The following is a 22,483-nucleotide window of genomic DNA, read 5'->3' as shown; positions in this document are numbered from 1 at the left end:
TATGGTAATCTGGTAAAAGTACCTGGCTTAATGCCTATTCCAAAAACCAAAAGTTTTGGCCATTTTAGACATATACCAATAATTACCCTAGTTATCAGACATTTATGTGTATTTAGTTTTTAAAGATCAATAGGAAATGTATATTTGACTTTATTGATAATGTAATCTGTTGGTAAATATGGTCATTGCTTCTATGTAGTACATACAATGAGCAGTATGGAGTATGTAATTCATTATCCATTTTAGCGAACAGGGCACTCTGGATTATATCAAGTATTGCACAGATTGGGCAACTGGTCACAAATCCTAATACTAATCCATCACAAAAAAAAAATCATCAGTGGTCACTTTTAGTCTGTAAGATGCCCATCCTAGCCTTATTTTCAGGGGCTAATGTTCCACCCGCTTCCTGCCATTCCGAATGTCTGCCCTGTTCACACTAAAATCAATGTAAATTGGAAGGGGTTGAGGTGGGGCTACCTCTAAATATTGTGGAGCACCCTCTCATTAAGAGATGATGCTAGTATGCAGTTACTGCAGTTTTCTTTTATATATTTTCTATTTTTGTTAGAATACATGCAAACAGATACGCTCAATCCATGAAAAAATGTTGGCCCCCATATTGTGTGGTTTATATAGGTGGTTAGTGAAATGTTAAGATACCCACATAGACAAACAGATGCTTTCCACTTAAATTTGCCAACATTTTCCAAATAATATTGTTTGGGTAGTTACTAAACATGATGTTTCCATAAATAACACCTGTTCACATACTCCTGTACAAGTAAGGATCAATTTTAGGCATTTATGCAGATCAGTCAATTGCTAAATTCAGAATTTGCACTCAGTTTACTGTTACTCTCACTTTACATAGGATGTTTACTCAGATTTAGTGGTCCATTTATAAAGCAGTGAATCTAGTATTCATAAAAAAAATCCCTTATGGAGAATCAATTACTACCATTAAAACACATGGACCTGGAAAAATCTGCATTAGGGAATGTTGCTGCTTTATGACTTCATTTATAGAACCCTTTTTATTTTTTATTTTTGGGGGGAGGGGGCACAAGAGTAGTCCATGATCACATGCACTGCAGGTGTTGCCTGGAACCAAAGAATACATTGCCTTTTTGCAGGTTCAAATTCAGAACTATTCATAAAATGAGGATGATAGCAGCCATAGGTAATAGAAAAGATAAGCAGATGAGTGCTAGGAAGAAAATTGCCTTGGCAAATAGGCTGCGTTCATGTGAGTTTATTACAACAATTTTGTTAAAATGTACCTTTAAGAACAATGATCAGAAATTCAAGTTACTCTGACACATCAGATTCTCACTAAGGTTGTTAGAGCTTTAGAATCGCTGAAATATCATCATGCAAACTAGACAATGCTTTAAAGAAAATGTTAGAACCAACGCACATCACCATTACAGCTCCAATTTATATACAGTGATTTTTACTCACTAGCATGAGACAGAAGGAGAATTGTTCTTGGGAGGCAGCTGAAGGAAGGGCTGCGATTTAATATTCCCCATGCAGAGTGATCTCAGTGAATTAGTATATTGTGCCGGCTGAAAAAATGGAAACCGTTGAGGCAAGAAAAGCAGCATTTTAGATTAATCCATGGACATTTAACATGTTTAGCAGAAGGTTTTGACCCACCGGACTTTTGGATGTGTTGATGAATTGTTTATGAATACCATCTGCACTGTGGCATTCGCCTGCCAGGGTGGAAAAGTTTCATTAGATTGTCACTGGAGGCTGTTTGAATGTTAACACAAAATGGGAGGACAGTTGGCTGCATTTAAGGGATCACAGATATTCATGGAGAGTGAAGGCAACGTTTTAACCAATTGATAATAGTAAATCACACTGATACGGCTTCCCTGAGGCTCATTACTTCTGGCAGAAGAACCTGTGCTGCTTTCTGAAGAAGAGCCAGTCTATTTTTCTGGATAGTTAGTAGCCATGGCAGTAAGATACTTTTAGAAGTCACAATAAATAACACAATATATTTATTGCAGAATGGTAATCAATTTGAAGGTTAGGCATGAGGCAGTAGACCTCATACTTGATGGTGAAGCTCTGAAAGTTTTAGACAGAGGATAAGCCCACTAAGAAGCAATATTTAGCCCTGGGTGCATTGTCGCGAAACAAATTTTTCATCTGATTTTTCCAGCTTTTAGGAATTAAACTAAAGTGTGCTCCATGTTAGAATTCTTTGCCAACCCCCCACACTATGGAAACAAATATGTTTCTGCCACTGGACTTTCTGTGAGAACGTCTATGGCAAGATCCTATCTTCTTTTATGAAAAGCTCCCATCTTGTAATGGTATTGGTCAGAACTGGAAAGAAGCAAAATGGTAGAAAGGTCTGGGCTGCCCATCTGACACCTATGGTAAATGCCAAAATGGGTATTGTGCTACAAAGCTGTCTGGGGTCTGTGACAGCTCTCAATGCATCAATTTAAAATGTATAGAAAGGCAACACTTTTTTGTTAGTTTTATATAGGAATTGTTTTGAATGAAGGTCATTGCTGTTATCCCTGAAGGCTCTGGAGACCTTTGTCATCAGGACAAAAATTGAAGGGAAATCCAAAAATCTAGAGTTGTCACCACAGCAAGATATGAAGAATTCCTTTTCCTCCCCTTTTCTTATGTTCCCGAGGACAGAAAGTGAACAGAAATTTTCCCAGTAGATCATACAGATAATTACTCCACCTTTATAGATGCTAATAGTGCGGCATGCCATGCACACAATTCAAACCACGCCTTGCCTTTTTTAAAAAAAATTGGCAACTCTGGCATAAGAAAATCAAACTCATGCAAAATGAGAGTCCATTTATTCCAGTAACAACAGTTTATTCACTGTTGATAGATATGACTAGATAAAACAGCCTTCACTGTACAATACCTCTCCCAAATGCCATGTCACTAGAGATAAGCTGTATCCTGATAATCTGGAAGGATCTGACATGTAAGAGCTACACTTTCATATTGGAATGAATCGGTAGACCAAGACCCCACCAATTCAAAGGTAGCAAAGGAAAATGATCAGTTCTTTTAACGTTGGCTCATTTTTACACTGTTAAATATAGTTTGAAATTATAAGTATAACCAGAAAGGTTATTGTATTGTGAGTTTATAAACATCTAAGCTTTCCACTGTACCACTCACTACAAAGCTGAGCAGAGCTTTCCTAAACAAAAAGGTTCTATATGCTGCACTGATAATGGCTAACTAGTATGAAACAGTCATGCAGCTTGGAATTAAATAGTTTGTAACATCAGGTTGTATTTGTATGATAAATTATCATTTCAGGATGTACAGACCCAGGGGCATAAAGAAATGATTTGCATGCATCTATCCTAAAGAGGGAATGAACCTATCTTCTGGATGTGTAATGAAAGTGAGACATGCAGGTTCTTTCTGTTTTATGAGGGCTTGGCAGTGCTCTAGTGGTTCAGTAAACAGCTTTTTGGTTCTAATAAAGAGACCCTGTCATCAGTTGTAATATGTTCATTTTATTACTGCAAAAAAAAAAATGACCACTACTTTCTCCAGTAACAGCTTTTGCTATGGTATTTTGTTAGAGATATTGCTTTAATCCTTCTGGATGGTTCAGGTTGTTACTGACCTTTCCAGTGTGCTTATTATGTTCCTAATTCTCCAGTCAAAGACTTAAGTGGGAGCTGAAAAGGCTGCTTTGCTTAATTGCAGGAAAGTCCAGAATCCAAAATGTATATATGTAAATGTATGTATATATATATATATATATATATATATATATATAAAAACTGTAATGACCAACAAATCATGCAGCAAATCCAGTGCACCATAATGCACTTTTCATTGCTAGGTGTGCTGCACAGCCAAACAGGTGCACCAGGAAAGTTTATTCTTTTGAGTTCACACCTTGGTATTAAAAATAAATACAAATAAGTAATGTAGTTATTACATATTAGCATAGTCGTTGCAACTAGGCAGCACGGTGGCTCAGTGGACAGCACTCTGGCCTTTGCAGCTCTAGGTCCCAGGTTTGAATCTCGGCCAGGACACAATCTGCATGGAGTTTGCAGGTTCTCCCCGTGTCTGTGTGGGTTTCCTCCGGGTACTCTGGTTTCTTCCCACATTCCCAAAAAAACATGTAGTTAGGGTAATTGACTCCCCCCTCCCCAAAAAAATGACCTTAGACTGTGTTAATGGCATGTGACTATAGTAGGGACATTAAATTGTGAGCCCCTTTGAGGGACAGTTAGTGACACGACTATGGACTTTGTACAGTGCTGCATAATATGATGGTGCTATATAAATACTATGTAATAATAACTACTATATTAATTGATTTTCTTTTTCTTAATACAGCTCTGTGAGCACAATCCGAAACCAGAGGTATCATATCCATGCCAACCTTTCATTTGCCATTCTTGTTGCCCAGATCCTGCTACTGGTCAGCTTTCGTTTTGTACCTGGGACGGTATGTGTACGACTTCTTGTCTTAAATGTTTGCCTAAAAATCATTCGAACAATAATATTTTTTTTTTGCCTACATACTAATAAATATTTATTGTAAGGAACAGCTCAGAGAAAAAACATTATACACTGAATGGTTTATACTATCTAGGAAAATGTCATCAGTGTTAATGGAAGCAAATCTACTTACTTCAATAATAAAGCAATTCAAATCCTGAAAATATGAATGTAATATGCTTTTGCTGCTTACAAGTTCTTAGATGTGGTCAAAACTGTGTTTGTTTTCCTTCTAGGATTTTTTTTATTTGTTTTTACCTGGTGATTCTGTTCATCTTCATATTGGTGTTTGTAGGGGAAGGGTATCTGTTCTCTACATTGGTGTGTGTATGAGGTGGTTGGTGGTATCTGAGAGAAATGGGAACAATGTACCTGGTAACAGCACAGACAGTTATCGTCTCACACCAAGTAGCACATAAATGAGGTTTATTTAAGGAATTCACAAACATTTTAATGTAGGGTTGGCATTATCCATTTTGGCCAGATTGGTCAGAGTATTTGGTCAGGTATTTCTAGGTAAGACTGCAGTCACATGATTTCTAGCAGGTAACCTTCATCTCATGCTCCATGTATGTGAGTTGTGTAAAGTAGCCTAAAAAGTGAATGGTGCTAAGACCAGTAGATCTACATTTAAATATTCAGACAGGGACAGCAGAAGAGGGTGTTAACAGATGTGTCAACTTACAACAGATAATGGGGCAGCCAGGTGTAAAAGAAAAACACCACAGAGCAAATCAGATGTCAGGAAAACAATTTTGTAAAGTGCACCATGAGGTAAACAGAAAAACATCCTCTCCCTTATTCTTCCATACCCGGTGTTGATACCCAGCCTATCTATACCAAAAGGGACATGAGTTATATTAAAGACATCAGAATGTTTTTTAATACCTACAATAAAAAAACTTTTTTGTATATCTGACAAAAAGGGTTGCTAGAATATCTGCTCAGTAGATAATTCTCCCCCAAAAGCTCAGTTACAATATGTATCCCAAGACCGGCATGCTGCAGAGAAAAAACAGTACAAATATACAAATAAAAACACTTAATAATAGTTTATCCTCTAGTTTGGGGCACAGACCCAGATCTGTCTACAGAATGTTTAGATAGACATAGCATTATGCACAGTTTTCTTTACTCCTACCAATCTGTATGTTTTGTATACCAGTATTTTTGCAAAATTCATACTAGAATTTAGGACAATTTGTCTGGTTACTTTTGACATTTTTTTAGATCAAATATCACATTGACTTTGGAGTTTGTTTAATCCTACTATAATGTCAAAGTAACACAGAGCTGGAAAGCTTCATTATTTGACATTTAAAACAACAGAAGCAGAGTTGATTTTCTAGAAAAATGTAATTTTTGTTTGTACAACTTGAGTCTCCCCCCCCCCTTTTTAAAAGTAAAACTTGTTAAGTATCTGCCAAAAATACAAACTTGGAAGTAAAGTCTATCAAAATAAGCCAAAAGAAATGTTTGTTGCACAAACCAATTGTATTTGGAGTCATCTAGCCAAATGTAGCATAACTAAATATCAAGGATCCAAGCAGATTCAATAAGCTCTTTGGATATCTGCGGCCAGTGCTTGAATGTCGTAATGCTCTTAGACTGCCAAACCAAGGAGGCAATAGGCTCCATTTACCAAGTATTCTATTCAGCAGTCCCCAAAGCATGATTTCCTCCCACATTGCTAAAACTGGTTGGTGTTACTTTGTGTTTAGATATACAATCCATCTTAGCAAAGGGGATGTTGTCAGAATGATTTATTAAACAAATGACATTTTAGCCAGAAATATGACTTTACACTGTTGAAGGAAAGGCATATAACTATACACAGGGATCCATTTCTAATTGCTATTGGCAGAAAATATGTTCTACATTAGTAAAAGGGCACACCAGATGCTCACTTCATTGTACCTAACACATCTTGTGTTCCAAAGGGGGCTTTTACTAAATATGCAGCATGGACATGCTTCTAATTAATTCTATTCAAGAGCTTCATGTTCTTTTTAAAGTCATGTGTCTAGACAAAAAACGTACTTCCCTGGAATGCATGAAAAGTCCCCATAGCTGTATCTTTGAAAGTAAAACAAGTTCAGAAAATGATTCTTTGTGTTGATCCTGCCATGAATCTTCTCGTTTTAATATACTGGGAAAGTATTCTGTGGTACAGCAAAGGAAACTTGAAAACAGGTGCTCACAAAGTGCTGGCTTGGGGGAAAGACATGAAAGTCTAAGGGGGTCTGGTTCAGAAGAAGAAACAACGTTTAGGGAGATCAACTTTGTAGACCAGAAAAAGATCATTTCAGCAGTAGATTGTCAATATTGTAGAAGGTTGCAGCCTTAGAATGCAGATAAGTCTGGGACAAGTGAGGATGACTAAAGTAAAGTAAACTAGGTAGAGAAGATAGAAAAACAGACTACTTAGATTTTTGTTTTTAATTACAGCCTCTACATTACATTTATAATGGTTGCCTTTATTTAGCTTTAATAACCACATCAATGTTTCTCTGAGAGAATTGCAATAAAACCAAAACTCTATTACAGTAGGGCCATCATTTACACACACATAATGCCGGGACATAACAAGTCATGATGGTAGCCAATTTCATGATCACCTAAATGATGGGTAGATCTCCTCTTCCTGTGTTACTGTGTGTATCTGTCTGTCATTTCCAACCCCTATATAATGTACATTGGTGTGTAATATGTTGGTGCTATACAAATCTTGTTTATTTTTATTATTATTAATAATATTATTATTATTATTATTATTATTAATAATAAAAAAATATTATTAACAATAATATTAATAAAAATAATAATAATAATCTCTTTGTCACCTGAAATACACCATTTATATCTGCCTAAAGATAGTCATAATGAATGTAATCTTTCTTTTCAGACTTCAGTGAGTTAAACAGATATAAAGAAACTCATTTACAAAAAGGTTACTCTTTATTAAATGTATCATTCCATCATCTGGTCCTCATTACTTGTAGAAAGTTTTATTATTTTGAAATTCACCAGGCAAAGGATTAGAAAATATTGGAACAATCATAATTTTTAGTCCAAACATATAAAGTATATTTATGGTTTGGACAGCCATAATAACCTTCCATCTATGTAATTCATACTGTCTTTTACAGGGTATTGATAATATCAATGCGATAATGTGTGAGCCATTTGAAAAAGAAAAGCCAGCTTTATATATTGATAACAATGGGAGATCTATATCAGGAGCAGTGGAATTTTTTCTAATCTTCACATTGAGGATATGGGGTGAATAAACTGTTCCAATGATATATTTATGTACCATTGAGCTTCTGCTTGCAGGAAATAATACATGTGCACTCTTATACTTATGTATCTTATACTTAGGTATCTACTGCTTGTTATTATTATATTTTTGAATACAGTTTCTTAGAAAAAGCAGTGGCTGATTGCAGCAAAATGGACACTTGCAAACTCAAACTACATGCTAGTTTAAAAAAAAAATGTTTTCAATACCAGTCATGGATATAAATGAAAAATGCTGAGGAACTGTACACATTTATCAAAATGTATGTGCCATGTATAGAAGTTGTGCAAATAATAGGAACAATAATGGTACTGGGCTAAAAGAGATTAAGCCTTGGGGTGTGAACAGGCTGAGCTTCATAACCTGCCATGCTAAGGACATGCTGCTTAGCAATGTAAGTGTGACTGTAATTATGGTCTCAGAAGTTTTGTATACCAATAATTCAATGAATTCTCACAGTTCAACACAGAATTCAAAAGGAAATATTTTTTTTTCTTTTGGAGCATATTAATGCACTCAAGAGCATGGTATCATCCACAATTGCCTCCAATTTATTTGGTTTAAGGATGATGGGGGTGGGATTCATACAGGGGTGTAGTGGGGTGGGAATGCCATGCCCTCACTTTTTTCGGGAATGGGCACGCGTGTTTTGCAAAGAATTCTTTGGTGGTCTGCGGCTCTGGCCGGTCCGCCCCCACCCGGGTCAGTAGAGGGACCCTGCTGGGGGGGAAGGTGCACCAACCAGAGCCGCGGGCCATGTTTCCCGTATGGACTTGAAGGCTCAGGGAGGTGGGCGGGTTGTCTTTGAACACAACCCGCTCACTCTCCCATTGCAGGCTCAGACCTACGATGGGAGAGTGGACAGGTTCTCGAATCATGAGGTCACTCTGGGGGAAGTTTCTTCCCCTTTGAGTGACACAAAGACAGGGGTGTAGTGGGGCGGGCATGTGCCGTGCCCCCTTTTCTTTTTTTACGACTACACCCCTTGATTCATACAATGAGAATAGTGCTACATGAACATAACAAGGCCTGATACAGGAAAAGCATGTATGCTGGCCAAAGACCGTACAAGTTTATGGGGATTATCATGAACTAGCATGTAAGAAAAAATCTCTTCATGTTGTGGGAAGATTTTAGTTTGAGAGAGCAAAATGTAAAGCATTACATTTATGAAATCCTCCCCAAAACACAGTGGGCCTGATTTATTAAATGTCTCCAAGGCCAGAGAGGATACACATTCAGCTGGGTGATCTGGCACAATTAATTTGCTAGCAAATGTTTAGAATCCTTGACCAGGTCCAGTTTTTCGGATCACCCAGATTCACTGATGAAAGTGTGTCTTCTCCGGCCTTGGAGAGCTTTAATAAATCAGGTCCAGTGGGTTTCTGTGGCCATTTTAGCATTAGTGTGAAAATCCAGTATAGTTTACATGACTAGGGGCAAAGAGTTGTGTCCTTTACTAACACAAATTGTACGAAAGGTGTCCCTTTCCCACTCCAATGAATTAGAAATTATTTGACTTTATAGTATCACATTACAAAAAAACCTGGCGTGATTGTCCCTTTTAAACTTCTTTTAGCTATGGATATGGTGACAATCTACAAGGGCAATATTCTCAAAGTTACAAAATGTTAAATGTTTAATCTAGCTAGCGTGGTTGCTGCTTCATTAGCTCTGTGTGCAGAAAGTCTGAAAAACAAAACCATTAAAAATGTACTCTCCAATGGTAATCTCCTATAACACTAATACCAAAGCCACAGAAAACAGACACTTTTCATTATTCATATTTTCCAAACTTAAATAGGAGGAAGCCTATATTCATACTGTTACCTATTATAGGAACCTAACCTCACAGTTAATATGCTTTATTTTAGCATGCTGTGAAGCAAGTATTTTGACTGCTTAAGGTTATTTTGCCATGACATAATGTTATAGCAATGTGTTTTCTCGCCGTCGAATGGCCTACATTTAAATACTTTGTAGAGAGAATGTTAATATTTGATTCTAGTTGGTAGTTCGTGCTCTTTTACTAATGTGCTTAATTATTTTATCTTTCTTTCTCTCTATGAAATGCCTTTGTTCCTATATGTATTAGTGTTTTACCCCAATGTATTCCTCATGTGTCTTGTCACTGCTGATGCTTTTTACTGGCCCCTGTGTACTTTATTCCAATTAGTAATGGCTAGCTTTGGAAAGTGCTTTGATGTAGAGGCCAAGCACTAAAATTCTAATAATAGTCTTAATGTTCCTACCTCATCCCCTTAATCCTAAAGACAGTTTTCTTCACAACAGGTGGTGTTCGTCATTGCAATGTGTAAATAATATATAGGCAAAGAAAAATTCCCCCCAACAATAGTCTGTTAATCTGTACTTTCAAAAATCTACGGTAACTTCTCATTCCTCAAAAGGAGATCTAAGCTTAGAATGATGATAAGTGCTCCCAGGCTTCTCCTTGGCATGTGTCACAGAGCCAAAAGTGAGCATGGGACCTCTGCATGGTGCACAGGTGCAAGGTGGGAGTTTCTGACTCGGGGCACCTGTCTACCGATTATGTCTACACACTCCACAACTGGTTTTCTCAACCACTGTCCCAAGTATGCCATTGACTGTAAGGAAATAGAATATGAGCTTTCCAGCAGAATGATAGTAAAAAAGGACTGGAAGGAGCTGTAAAGTGGAGGCTTAGCTGGACCTTAGAACTTGGTTTTAGGTAGTCTGTGGCTTGGTGCTACTTATACCTGTCAGGTCTTTTCTAGAGTCCTTGATGGTGAGGATGTTGTGCTGCTGGTGGGTGCTAGGTTGCAGTCACCAATACATGCCTAAACAGGGCTTAGTTTCAGGTATTTTCAGCAACAGGTGGTCAGCAACAGAATGAGTGCAGAACACATCACAGGGCACCAGGAAGGGTAGCTTTCAAGGGAAGAGTATGCAATTATCCAGCAAGAGGCTTCCACTGGTACCCCAGGGGTCATGATGGCGTTCAAACTTGTGCACCCAACTGCATCACCGGGTACTGCCACATGCAGGAAGAGGGTCAGAGAAAGTGTCCAATGCTTCCCTGCTATATATCAAGTGTCTGTATCTAGTGTTGCCTAATACACAACCACTCATACAGGCTGTGAAGCACAGAAACTATAATAGGTGACTTAAACCGGTTCATCCAATAAAATAGTACATTTTCTGTCTATCAGCTCTATGCCCATTATACCATATGATCCTCCATTAGGATGAAAATGTATTAAGGAAAATGTGACCCCACCCCATCATAATATTAAGATTCATAATTCAAATCCCATTCATTATTTCTTCTGATGTGTCTATATTCTGTAAATTATGAATCCCTTTCCATATTTTTCATTAGCGAAAATATCATATAAACTAAGCATGTAAAACAATCAAAGCTAGAGAATATATTTAGCAAGCAAAACCAAAGCAAGTGTAAATAGTAATTTTTTTCTCTATTTTACTTTTATAACAGACTTTTGTTGCCATTGATGTAATAAACCCCATAGATTGGAATTTCCAATTCCTTTATTAAACCAGGTATGTTATGGCAATATACAAAGCCACTGTCATTTCTAAAGTACTGCAGAAATGCAATTTCTCTGATTCAAAACTACGATACCTTTGTTCCTATTTCAAGTAAGTTTTTTTTTACGCAGTCTTGATGCTAGGAGTTCTTAAACCTTCTTTGATAGTCCCAAATCACGTGCCAAATCACTCAACTCATGCTGATCAAACCCCTTACGAACAGAGTCCTCTTCAATTTCAAACTCTTCATCATTGTTGTCATTCAATTTATTACCATAATCATGTTCTTCAAGAGAGGGTAGTGTAACGAAAACCGGCACTGGGATTTCATCTGAATGAGCCACTGCGCTTATAGTCGATGGTAGACTAGAATATGTTACATTTTTCTTGTTATATCCTGAAGTTTTCACTATTCAAAATTAACAGACACTGAAATGATCTACTGGCCCCCGCCAGTCCATAGGTATACCAAATGGCATCTTAACAGGTGTTCCCTTTGTCCACATGCATAAATCCTCGACACACTGCACACCTTATGAGGTGCCCAAGACGTTTATTGATCACCAAGTTTAACTTTGAAAAATGCCAAATAGGTTTGCTCTACAAATGTGCTGATGTTTGCCCTTTGACTAGGAATGGTGAAACTGCCACAGATATAACAGAATGAATCAGGGTTGTTTAGGCAATTGCAACGAGAAACAGCAGAGCCAGACATGATCTGAAAGAAAATAAATACGTAAGTAAGCAGAAAAATAAATTTTGCTTATTCACTACGTAGAACAGTGCACAACCTCTGACCACACTTTCTTGCGTGTAAATGAATAGCATATACAAATCCACACTACAGTAATCGCATTAATATAAGCGGTAGAAAAAGACCTGACGCGGTAGAAGAAAACAAACTGGACTTTCAGAATCAGAATACCTATCTTAGTGTAAATAAGATTAAAAATTGAAGTCAACAAAAAATTTGTTCAAAATTGTTCCCCAGTGTAATTATTAAGGATCATAAGGCTCCCCACTGTAGATAGAGTTAAAGCATTGCAGTACAAGGAGTTGGAACGTGACTCTATTTAAGTTTAATACGGTAATTACCTTTTTGTTTCTATTTCATATTTAACTTATAAATTTATGTGACAAAATTGGCAATTAAGTAAAGCAGTTTAGTTTTTTAAACCCCCCCCCCCGCAGCAGTAACCCCAAGTCTGACTCGGGGTAGAAAAAAAGAAGCTGGAAGTGGTAACCCCGAGTCTTACTCGGGGTAGGTAAACCTATGGAAAATGATAGTAAATCGCGTGTTACCTGATCCACCAGCGTCCCGTGTCTTCCTTTGCGTCTTCTCTCTTCCTCCGGCCGGAGTTCTCTGCACTCGAGTCACCGGGATGGCCCTGTTACGTCATTGCGTGCGGACGTTCTGTTCGGGGTGGGGCGCGTAATTCAAATCTATTTGTATTGCATGCAATACAAAAAAACTGTATTGAATACAATACAGTGGATTTATTTGTGAAAGCGGTACATTGTCTTTCATGAATATTTGTTTTACAGTATAATATATTAGTATGAGTATACTTTTTTTTTGCAATTTATTATTTCAACATGATTTTGTGTTTCAAACTTTATTATACTCATACTAATAAATTATACTGTAAAATAAATTTTCATGAAAAACAATGTACCGCTTTTAGACATACAAAACTGGAGAGAAATGAACCTCCCAGGAGGTTAAACATATTTAATTTTGTCTTACTTTCAATTAATTGAAATGTCTGTTTTTTCCTAAGCTCAATAGCTCCAGTTGAAATTTCTGCACACAAGTTAATGAGGATAGATTAGTCCTTCATTGGACAGCTCTGTTTAGGATTTTAATCAAAACATGCCTCTAGTTGTATCTCTTTGGATTATCCCCAGTGCCCTGGAATCATTTTGTCATGTTTTACATGTTTGTAAAACAAAACATGTACACATATATCAAAATATAAATATATATAAAATGAAAACAAAAAAATATGAAAAAAGAATCATCAAAACAATTAAAATTAAACTAGGTTGACTATTAGTATATTAGTACTTTCCATTCAAAAAAGTAAACCAAAAACGATTACATTATTACACATTACATGAGTTTCTCCTGCTGAATCTGAAATGGTGCTTTATCTCCCCTTAGTTTAGGAAAATAAAATTCCAACCAACAGTGACTGGCAAAGGAATATTTTTTAACATGCAGAAGTCTGACATAAAATCATATCTGAAAAAAGCTGCATTCTCAATATTTACAGTTCACTGTTAGCTAATATAAGTAACAGATGTGGCTGTTTATCCATCCAAACTGGTATATGAAACCCAGACAAGGTGAACAGTGTGAAAAATAATAGGGATGACAACCACAAGGGAACACAATATTTGAATCTACCTGCTAACATGTGTACTCTTTATGTTTCCTTTCAGCTGCCATGCAAAATTGCTGCAATATTGCTACACTTCTTCTTTCTAAGTGCTTTTGCTTGGATGCTGGTGGAAGGATTGCATCTCTACAGCATGGTGATCAAAGTGTTCGGTTCAGAGGAGAGCAAACATCTTTACTATTATGGAATTGGATGGGGTAAGTATACATTTATGAAAAAAAAAACTGTTGTAAAATTGTAAGTACAGTCAAAACTGCTTTTCTTGTTTTAAATAGAGTGGAGAAGGAATAAAATCCATGTACTGTTTTATTCTTATCTTCTGTTAAAGAGTTGTTCTTGCAGTTTACCACACTACAGCATACAAGGGATCTTATATATTGAAGCTAGACTGTCCTATGTGATCCTGGGTGATCCAGCAAGCTTGGAATAGATTTCTTAAAAACAAATTGATATTAGTTGGCAAATGTTTTCAATCCTGGGTCAGACCCATCCCAGGTTTGCTGGATCATCCAGGTTCTCCTTTGATAGTCTATCTTCTCCAGTCTTAAAATACTTTAATAAATTGTGCAAATAGTGTTAACAGGGGTTCTAGCCTTCTACAAAATGGCTTTTCTGTCTATGCTTAACTTCCTTAGACTCTAATCAGGATACAACTGATGTATTGGAGAGTTTCTTAAAACACAGTCAAGTTTTTTTAGACTATATAGTCTATTTTCCAGTTCAGCAGTGATCCATGATTACATGTGTTGGTTCATCAGAAAATGTTATGTCAATTACACGTCAATTCTACGTTTGGTAATGTTTGCTCCCCGCTAACTAAAGCAAACCTATGCTGGTATATGTTCTGTAAACCATTTAGAGGAAATAAATTACACATTTGGTGCAACCATTTAACAATTTCATGCATAGGGAAATAAACAAAAGTGTATAAGACAAAACCTGTCTTGTCCTGAATTGAAGGCATTTGAGGTGATTATGAATCCAGGTATCTGTCTCAGCTAAAACATGACTTATATATTGCATTTGCTATATGAAGAAAACATTACAAAGCTCGGAGGTACAGGGAATGCAAATATGCCTGTCTGAAATACAATTCCAACATCTTATTCATACTGGTGTTGTAATTCTAAAAACAGACCTCAACAAAACAGAATAAATGAAACAATTGCTAGGGTTAATATGATTGTACAGTGGTTCAGCTTTACCTAAAAATTTATTTTATACTTTATTAATACTTTGTTCTGTTCTGTTGTGTTTTTATACTTAAATAATAAAAATGGGCTCTATTACATCAAAACTGGTAAATTAGTTATTGGCAAAGTCTGGATTCATATATATATTTCCAAGTGTCTCTGTAGAGAGAAAATACCCATGCTATTATTTTCGTCTCAGTTTCTGACCATTTTGGGGTCCAGATAATTACATTTTTTATTGTGTATTCCATCTTTTCTTTCTGTATTCTCATTACAAAAAATAAGAAAGACTAGAAAAAGATACTAAACAAATGCTAAAAATGTTTTTTTAAAAACTGCTGTTATTTTCTATAGCTTACAACATCTTTTTACAACTTTACTCACCTTCCAATTACTCCAATGTTAATTACAATCTATTTATGTCACAATATTATATTTTTTCAATTATGTATTCACATTAAAAACACTTGGGTCCCTTTTGCTAGAAATTATAAACAACATTACATTCATTTGTTGTAATATGCATACTTAGTTGGTTTACATATATTTCAATAATACTGTATGTGTTGTACTTAAGATGATCAAAGCACCAATTGTAATATAAGCTTTGTACAAGCCCTTGGCATGGTGGTGGAGGATTCTCCTAACTACATGTTAGCGTTCAAATATCTAAAAAACAACAAAAAATGTATTTTTAGTTGTGTTAGGTGTGTTCAGTGCCGCTGATGTCATTATTCACACAGTAGTGGTAAGGGAACATACCTTGAAAATCTGTTTATTTTTTTAGTATAATATTGTGAATCCCAAAAGGGTTTCTTGAGGTTATCACAACTATACTCCATATCAACAGTGTTGGTAAATAGTACGGAATTTTTGTAATTCACTAATTCTGTGAAATATTTGGACAATTTTTGGCAATCACTACTATTAAACTATAGAATATTTAGTAGTGATGGGACACAACTGACAACATCTAAACCTCACCAATACACCTGTGTGTATTCAGGAGGCATAGAGATTTCTTTGCAACACATAAAAACAGCAAATGCCATTTATTTCCTTCTAAATGTAGGGTGAAGTGTGAGATGGATAACAAATATGCAGATTGTATTATCCCTGAAATAAATGCGTGCCTGGTTAACACTTGTTCTTCCTAGCTATTCTTCACTTTATTTTTACATTTAGCCTGTGAGTAGCTTGACATGTAGCTAAACCCTCCTATCCTTCAATAAACCACACTGTGCAAATTTAAGCTTTTTTGAAAGAGCAGGAAAGGTGAAACTAAAATAGAATGTTACATACAGTGAAAATGCAGAACGACTAGTGAAAAGAAAAAGAGATAAAAAGTATATTGACAAAAATTGACAGGTATTATTTTAAAGAAATCTGCAGATTAAAAATGTTGAAAATGTTGAAAATGTTTGAACATACATGAATGCATTACAGCTTGTTTAAGATCTTAGTGATTACTTTTACGTCTATTTTTATGTTCACACACATTTTATGGGGTGATAGTAATATGTCTATTTTACATAAATTCTTAAAAAACGTTAAGATAGTAACATAAGTGATGTCAGGCAGGAAAATGAATATTCTTTGGATTGCAATTTAGCAAATCAAGCTGCCTGTCTAATATTTCCTTAATTTTTATTGCAAAATCTCTCTCTCATTTATTCCAGAATTGTGCCCATTCTGAATATTACCAGTATTCCAAATATAGGAGATGAGGCACAAAAAACCTGATAGGATGCTTCTTTTACATCTAGCACATTTCCCCCTGTCACTTTTCCCCTGCTGCTATTACTGGCAATTACTGACTGTCAAAATGACAGCCATGAATTGCTTTGTTTTTCACAGCAGGATTGACTATAATGACTATAAATGCAGCTGCTCCTATGTAAAATGATAGTAGCAGATATTCTGCTAGTTGGTAATTAGTGTCTTTGAGTTAATTCAATAGGGTTGACATACTAAAGGACTGAAGGCTGGACTTTTTACAATTAATTTTGTTTTCATTTTTTTCATCAGAAATGAGCAAGATTCTTTTTTAATTTATATATGCAATACATAAATTTATTGTCATGTAAAAGGAGAATAAAATATATACTTGTTATTTACAAGAACACTACTTTTCTAAAACTAGCACTATTCAAAAAATATTTTTTTTTTAAATGATGCCTTTTCATCTATAGGTTTCATAGCAAATAAAATAATAAATAAAGACAATATTTATGAAAGAAAGCCTAGTTTTTTTCAAATGTCAAGTTAATGTGGCTGATTTTAGGAATTTAGACTGTTCGCCTACAAAGGTGAAATATCTCCTTGCAATGGATATATTACTTAGTTTAATAAATACAATGAAAATGCACATTGCAAAGAAAATCTTAACGTGCTTAACATAAAATTCATAAAAACAGGAATTTTCTTGCACATGATTGGCCGTTTGAAGTAAAATATACCTTGTAGGGTGATAATTCATTTTAAAATGTGAACAGTCTATATTTCTTTAGTAAATCAACCCCAGTGTGTTTATTACTTTGTTATCTTAGGTAATAATATGTAAGTAAATAGTCCCATAGTGGAAATATTAACTGCTTTAGTCCATAAATGTGTATACAGGTATAAGATCTGATGTGGTTAATGTTCTTTACTTTTAAAACTACAATATAGCACAATTTCGGCTAAACCAAGGCCAGACACCAATTTAAAATCTGATCATGCACTGCACAAAAATGTTCTGTGAGAATGTGTTATAAAAAGTACTTTGCTAAAGTTTTAAGTAGTGTTATTATATGGGAATAAAATGAACATGTGAATGTAACTGTGCTTAATTCTACAAATGACTTCCAGTGAACATTGTACTTTAGCTGACCCACTTCTGAAAGCTATATCAAATCTAATTATAAAAATAACACAGGCTCTGTACAATCATAATTGGAATATTTTAAAGTCACTATTATATGTAAGACATTTTGGTAATGCCTCTAATTTTTATGCATTTCTACTGCTATCCAATTTGGATATTCCTGGCTGACCTTTTATTTCCTTATCCTACTCGTACTTTAATCTTGCCTGTAACCTTTCCATCACTGTATATCTAAGATAGTGTTATTTGTGAGGTGGTCAGCCCCATGAGGTGGCTGATATTTTCCGCTGCCATGTGCTTGCTGGAAATGAAAATTACACAATTCACACATATTCACAGGGAACTCTTTTGGGGACAGTGTTGTCTTCATGTCTTTATTTACTGAAGTTTTTGGCAATGTGGAAAAGTTATTCCCACAATGCATTACTGTTGGCATTAAAATGACAGGACCTGATAAATTTACAACCTAAAAATAATGCTTCAGATTGCCCAGTTGGTTCAAAGTTTGCTTTAAATGTCAATTGCTTGTATAAAACCTTATGTATAAAATTAAACTGTATTAAACTTCCTTAGTACCCAGTCCAGCTTGCTACAGCAAAATAACTAATTAAACTATATTAAAATGTTACATGTTTTCCACATGTAAAGCCACTTCAACATTAAGGCACCTTTGCAAAGTGTGGTCCCTAATTCTAGTCCTACAGGGACTGGGGTATACATTGCAATAAATATTTGGAGAGCCGGTATATTTTGAACATATCCCCTTCCTTTTTAAAGGTGTAGCCCTGGAAGCCTAGACTCCCTTAAAGCACTGACACACACTAAATACAAAAAAACAAGAACAATTTAGGTAACTAAAATCAATAATGTACAACCTGCAGGGAAATATTAATAGTTTTTTTCACCTAGGCCAAAAAACTGTTTTAAAAGCTATCTCACTACCCAAGCATACACTCAACACACAGTTTAGAGCAGGGGTTGGCAAACTTTTATGGCCACTAGGCCATTTCAGGGGTGGACGGGAGCACACTAGGCCGGACTCTGAGTCCCGCCCTAATGGCTCTGCCCCCACCGGAGAACGCCCCCTGAAGTGAAATCCCTTTTCCTTCATGTGCATTGCAGAGGAGAGGGATTTCCCTTCAGGGAGTGTTCCCTATTTACCGCTGCGGATCGGCCAGGGGGTATTAGGGATAAGAAAAAGATGAGTATCAAAGTGGGAAGGGGGCTATCATGGTAACCTATTTTTTTGCATTGAGTGGACAAAGTACAGATTCACATTTACAATTGTGCAATGCTAACAAGTACACTGCAACACGCTATATTTAGTGTTAACCACCCGGCCGGTAAACCCGACCTTGGTTCGGGTTGATCGATTTTGCAAAAAATCGATAAACCCGAACTTTTCTCACTGTCCGTAAATCCCCTCACTTACCTGGTCCCCGCTGCGATGATCCATTCTGTCCAGCGTTGATCGAAAAAAAAAAATACTCACCTTCTCCGCGCAGCTCCTCCGGACACGTCCGTCCTCTTCTGTCTTCATCCGGCCAGTGCAGTGACGATCACCGGGGTTTCCCGGTGACGTCGCTGCATGCGTCAGTGCGGCCAGGAGGCGGGGCGGGAAATTCAAAATCCTTTGCATTGAACTCAATACAAAAAAGCTGTATTGAGTCCAATACAAAGAAATCTTTATATAATATATATATAATTGTATTATATACATATTATATAAGCTACTGTACAGTTACATTAGATTATACACTATTTTTTTTTAAAACTTTTTCTTAAAGATTTTTTTTTTTAAAGATTTTTTTTATGTTTTATAAAAGTTATGCGGTAATTAGGTGAATTATAAGTAATTATTGAGTAATTCAGTGAATTATAGCCTACTATCTAAAATAAATTTCCATGCAAAAAATGTAACACTTTTTGCATGGAAGTACGGAAAGAATTAGAATACCCGGCATTCGCGTATGCGTCCCTCGGCGATTCCTGATGATGTCTGTGCGTGCGCCCGTCGATGGGGGTCGTAGCTGGAAATTCAAATATTTTGTATTGGATTCAATACAAAGTCCTGCATCCAATCCAATACAAAATAATACAAAATATATTTATGTGGTTTTGTTTATAGGTATGTGACGTTGAACGGTTGGACACTAGGGAGGTGTTTTAGAAAAATATATTACTATACAGTATACTGAATTATCGCATTTTCAGTATTTTTCATTTATTTATGTATTCTTGTTTAAGCTGATTTTTACATGATTGTGTGTTTTAAACATTTTTTATATTTATGATATCTACTAGACCCTTGTTCGGACATATTTCTGTAAGTTACAGGTCTAAAATTTAAAAAAAAATTTCATGAAAAACAGTGTACCGCTTTTGGTACAGAAATCTAGACATCAGTGTAACGCCCAGGTGGTTAAGGAGCATCAGGTTACTGCAGCCCATTTATATTAAAAATATATTACCTGCATTCCACTTCACATCCTGCTCTAATCCAGGAATAGCAGGACAGGCACAAATAAATGTAGGTGACACTTAAGCACAGGTTGGGTGGTAGATTTTAAAGAAGCAAAGCTGAGTTTTACATTTGTCTGCACATCTAATATACACATATATACACCTAGTATATGACTTTACTGTACACATGTGTGTACAGTACTGTACTGTACACATGTGTGTAAAGTGTGCAGTCAAGTAGCATTGCACAAAAATGTAGCAGCTCTGGGGTTTTAGGGGAAGGCAGTGGGCACTACTAGCAATGTGGGTATGTTTATTTATACACATATTAGGCTTTATTAAACTGCATGGGCAGTAATTCGCTGCCTGTAGTGCCCATGATATCCTCGTGCAAAGGCCGAAATCCAGATCCTGATAAGAAGCAAAAAAAGTGCTTGTGGGATCTGTTGGCAACTCATTACTACAGAAGATTCAGTCTGCCTAGAAGTTATTTAGGCAGAATATGTTGATTAAGGCCTTTTAAAAAAATACCTGTATATTAGATAATAAGCAATCAAATAAATACAAATAACGCAAAAACATTTGATCGATAGTAAACTCATGTAGGCATTCTTCCTACTGATCACCATGCTATTTCACTATGAATAGTGCAGGGGTTCTCTGAAGACCTAAAAGTTATTTCAAGGGTTTTCCCATCTTAAAAAGGTTGAGAAACACTGCTCAGAACCCTAAGAAAGGTGAAAAAACCCTTATAAAGCATGGTCCAATTTGCCACATTAGGTAAAAATATTACAAGGTTTACCTGGATCAACCATCTAAAGTGTAATAATTTATAAATATTAATAGCAAAATTACAGTATGTAGCATTTTCTTTACAAAATGGATTTTCTTATTATTTAAATAATAATAGTGATCAAGTTATGTTGCCTTAGAATAAACAAGAAAAAAGAGTATGGTAATAAAACAGAACTGTGAATTTTAACTGAAGTGTTAAAATTAAAACATTTCAAACAAGCAGAATCTTGATTGTAGAAGAGACAGACATGTCCCTTTTTGCAGTACAATAAACATGTCTGTATGATTGCATTTTTTTATTTACCCTCACCTTCTGTCTCTGTGTCGTTGGGGCCCTTCACCTGGTCCCCTTCTGGGTTCCAGATCTTCAGCCATCTTTATTGGCAGATTGACTTAACCCCCGGTATAGTACACTGAGCTGCACATTGTAAACAGACAGGAGTGTTTTATTGCAAAGGAACATTTTTATCCATTCTGTAATAATAATCCTGCCTGCTTTCAATTTTTCATTGTGGAACTATAGTTATGACTAAATTTCCTTAAAACAGTACAGAGGTAGACAACCCCTACAACAGAAAATATACTTATACATGCTACCAACATCTCCTGGTGGAGGTATATACTAACCCAGTGGTCCATAACCTTTTGGAGTTTGCGGACCACTCGAGCTTTGTATCACTCAAAGGGGAAGACACTTCCCCCACAGTGACATCATGATGCGAGAACCCCCCCACTCTCCCATTGCAGGTCTGAGTCTGTGATAAGAAAGTGGGCGAGTTGTGTCTAGAGATACAGCCAACCAACGCCCCTGAGTCTGGCCGGGGCGCCCCCCTAAAGCATTCCTTCTCTTGATCCTGCTGGGGGGTGCACCAGCCAGAGCCGTGGCCCACCTGCCAGACAGCTGCCGCTCAACCCCCGCACTAACCTGACTAAAAGTCATAATCAAAGTGCTGACATCAGAACTATGTCCTGCACCCTCATGTCTAGTCTAGAATCTAATCACAGTGGCCTTGTCTACACTATGTGGGTAGTGAGCTGGCATAGGCTGAAGGATATCACAGAATGTGAAGCAATCTCAATCCTTAGTGCTACAAATCCACAGCTTTTAGCTTTAAAAAGGCGTAATACTCTATCTCTAAGGAATGTGTTCACCTAGATTGGAGCAGGACATTTATAAAGTAGACCCCCATTTTGCAGTGCTTTTTAGTTCTGCTTCAGATGTAAGTAAAGTAAATAGACTACTTACCCTAGTAGCTACTGAAAGAGTTACTGTTTTACAGCTTGTCCATTGCACACACTGCAGTTTTAATGAAACAGACTTTGTGCAGATAACTTTTGGCCAAGTTTTTATAGCGAATATTAAAATTTCATGTTTTTTTTATTTTATAGAAGCCTCTATTTG

General features: G+C 36.2%; 1 protein-coding gene across 4 annotated transcripts in view; it reads left to right on the top strand.

Annotated features, from left to right (window-relative positions):
* Positions 1-22,483, top strand: part of ADGRD1 (adhesion G protein-coupled receptor D1) — a 312,771-nt gene that overhangs the window by 190,502 nt on the left and 99,786 nt on the right. For all 4 annotated transcript variants that reach the window (XR_011921431.1, XM_072415722.1, XM_072415721.1 and 1 more), the window contains exons 17-18: positions 4,366-4,477; positions 13,808-13,961. Coding sequence is in view for 3 of the 4 variants with exons in the window: in XM_072415722.1 (XP_072271823.1) it covers positions 4,366-4,477; positions 13,808-13,961 (266 nt within the window). In the remaining variant the exon portion in view is untranslated. The remainder of the gene's footprint in view (positions 1-4,365; positions 4,478-13,807; positions 13,962-22,483) is intronic.

Source organism: Pyxicephalus adspersus, chromosome 6, assembly GCF_032062135.1.
Source record: "Pyxicephalus adspersus chromosome 6, UCB_Pads_2.0, whole genome shotgun sequence".
Lineage (NCBI taxonomy): Eukaryota > Metazoa > Chordata > Amphibia > Anura > Pyxicephalidae > Pyxicephalus > Pyxicephalus adspersus.
This window is presented reverse-complemented; position numbering and strand designations above follow the sequence as displayed.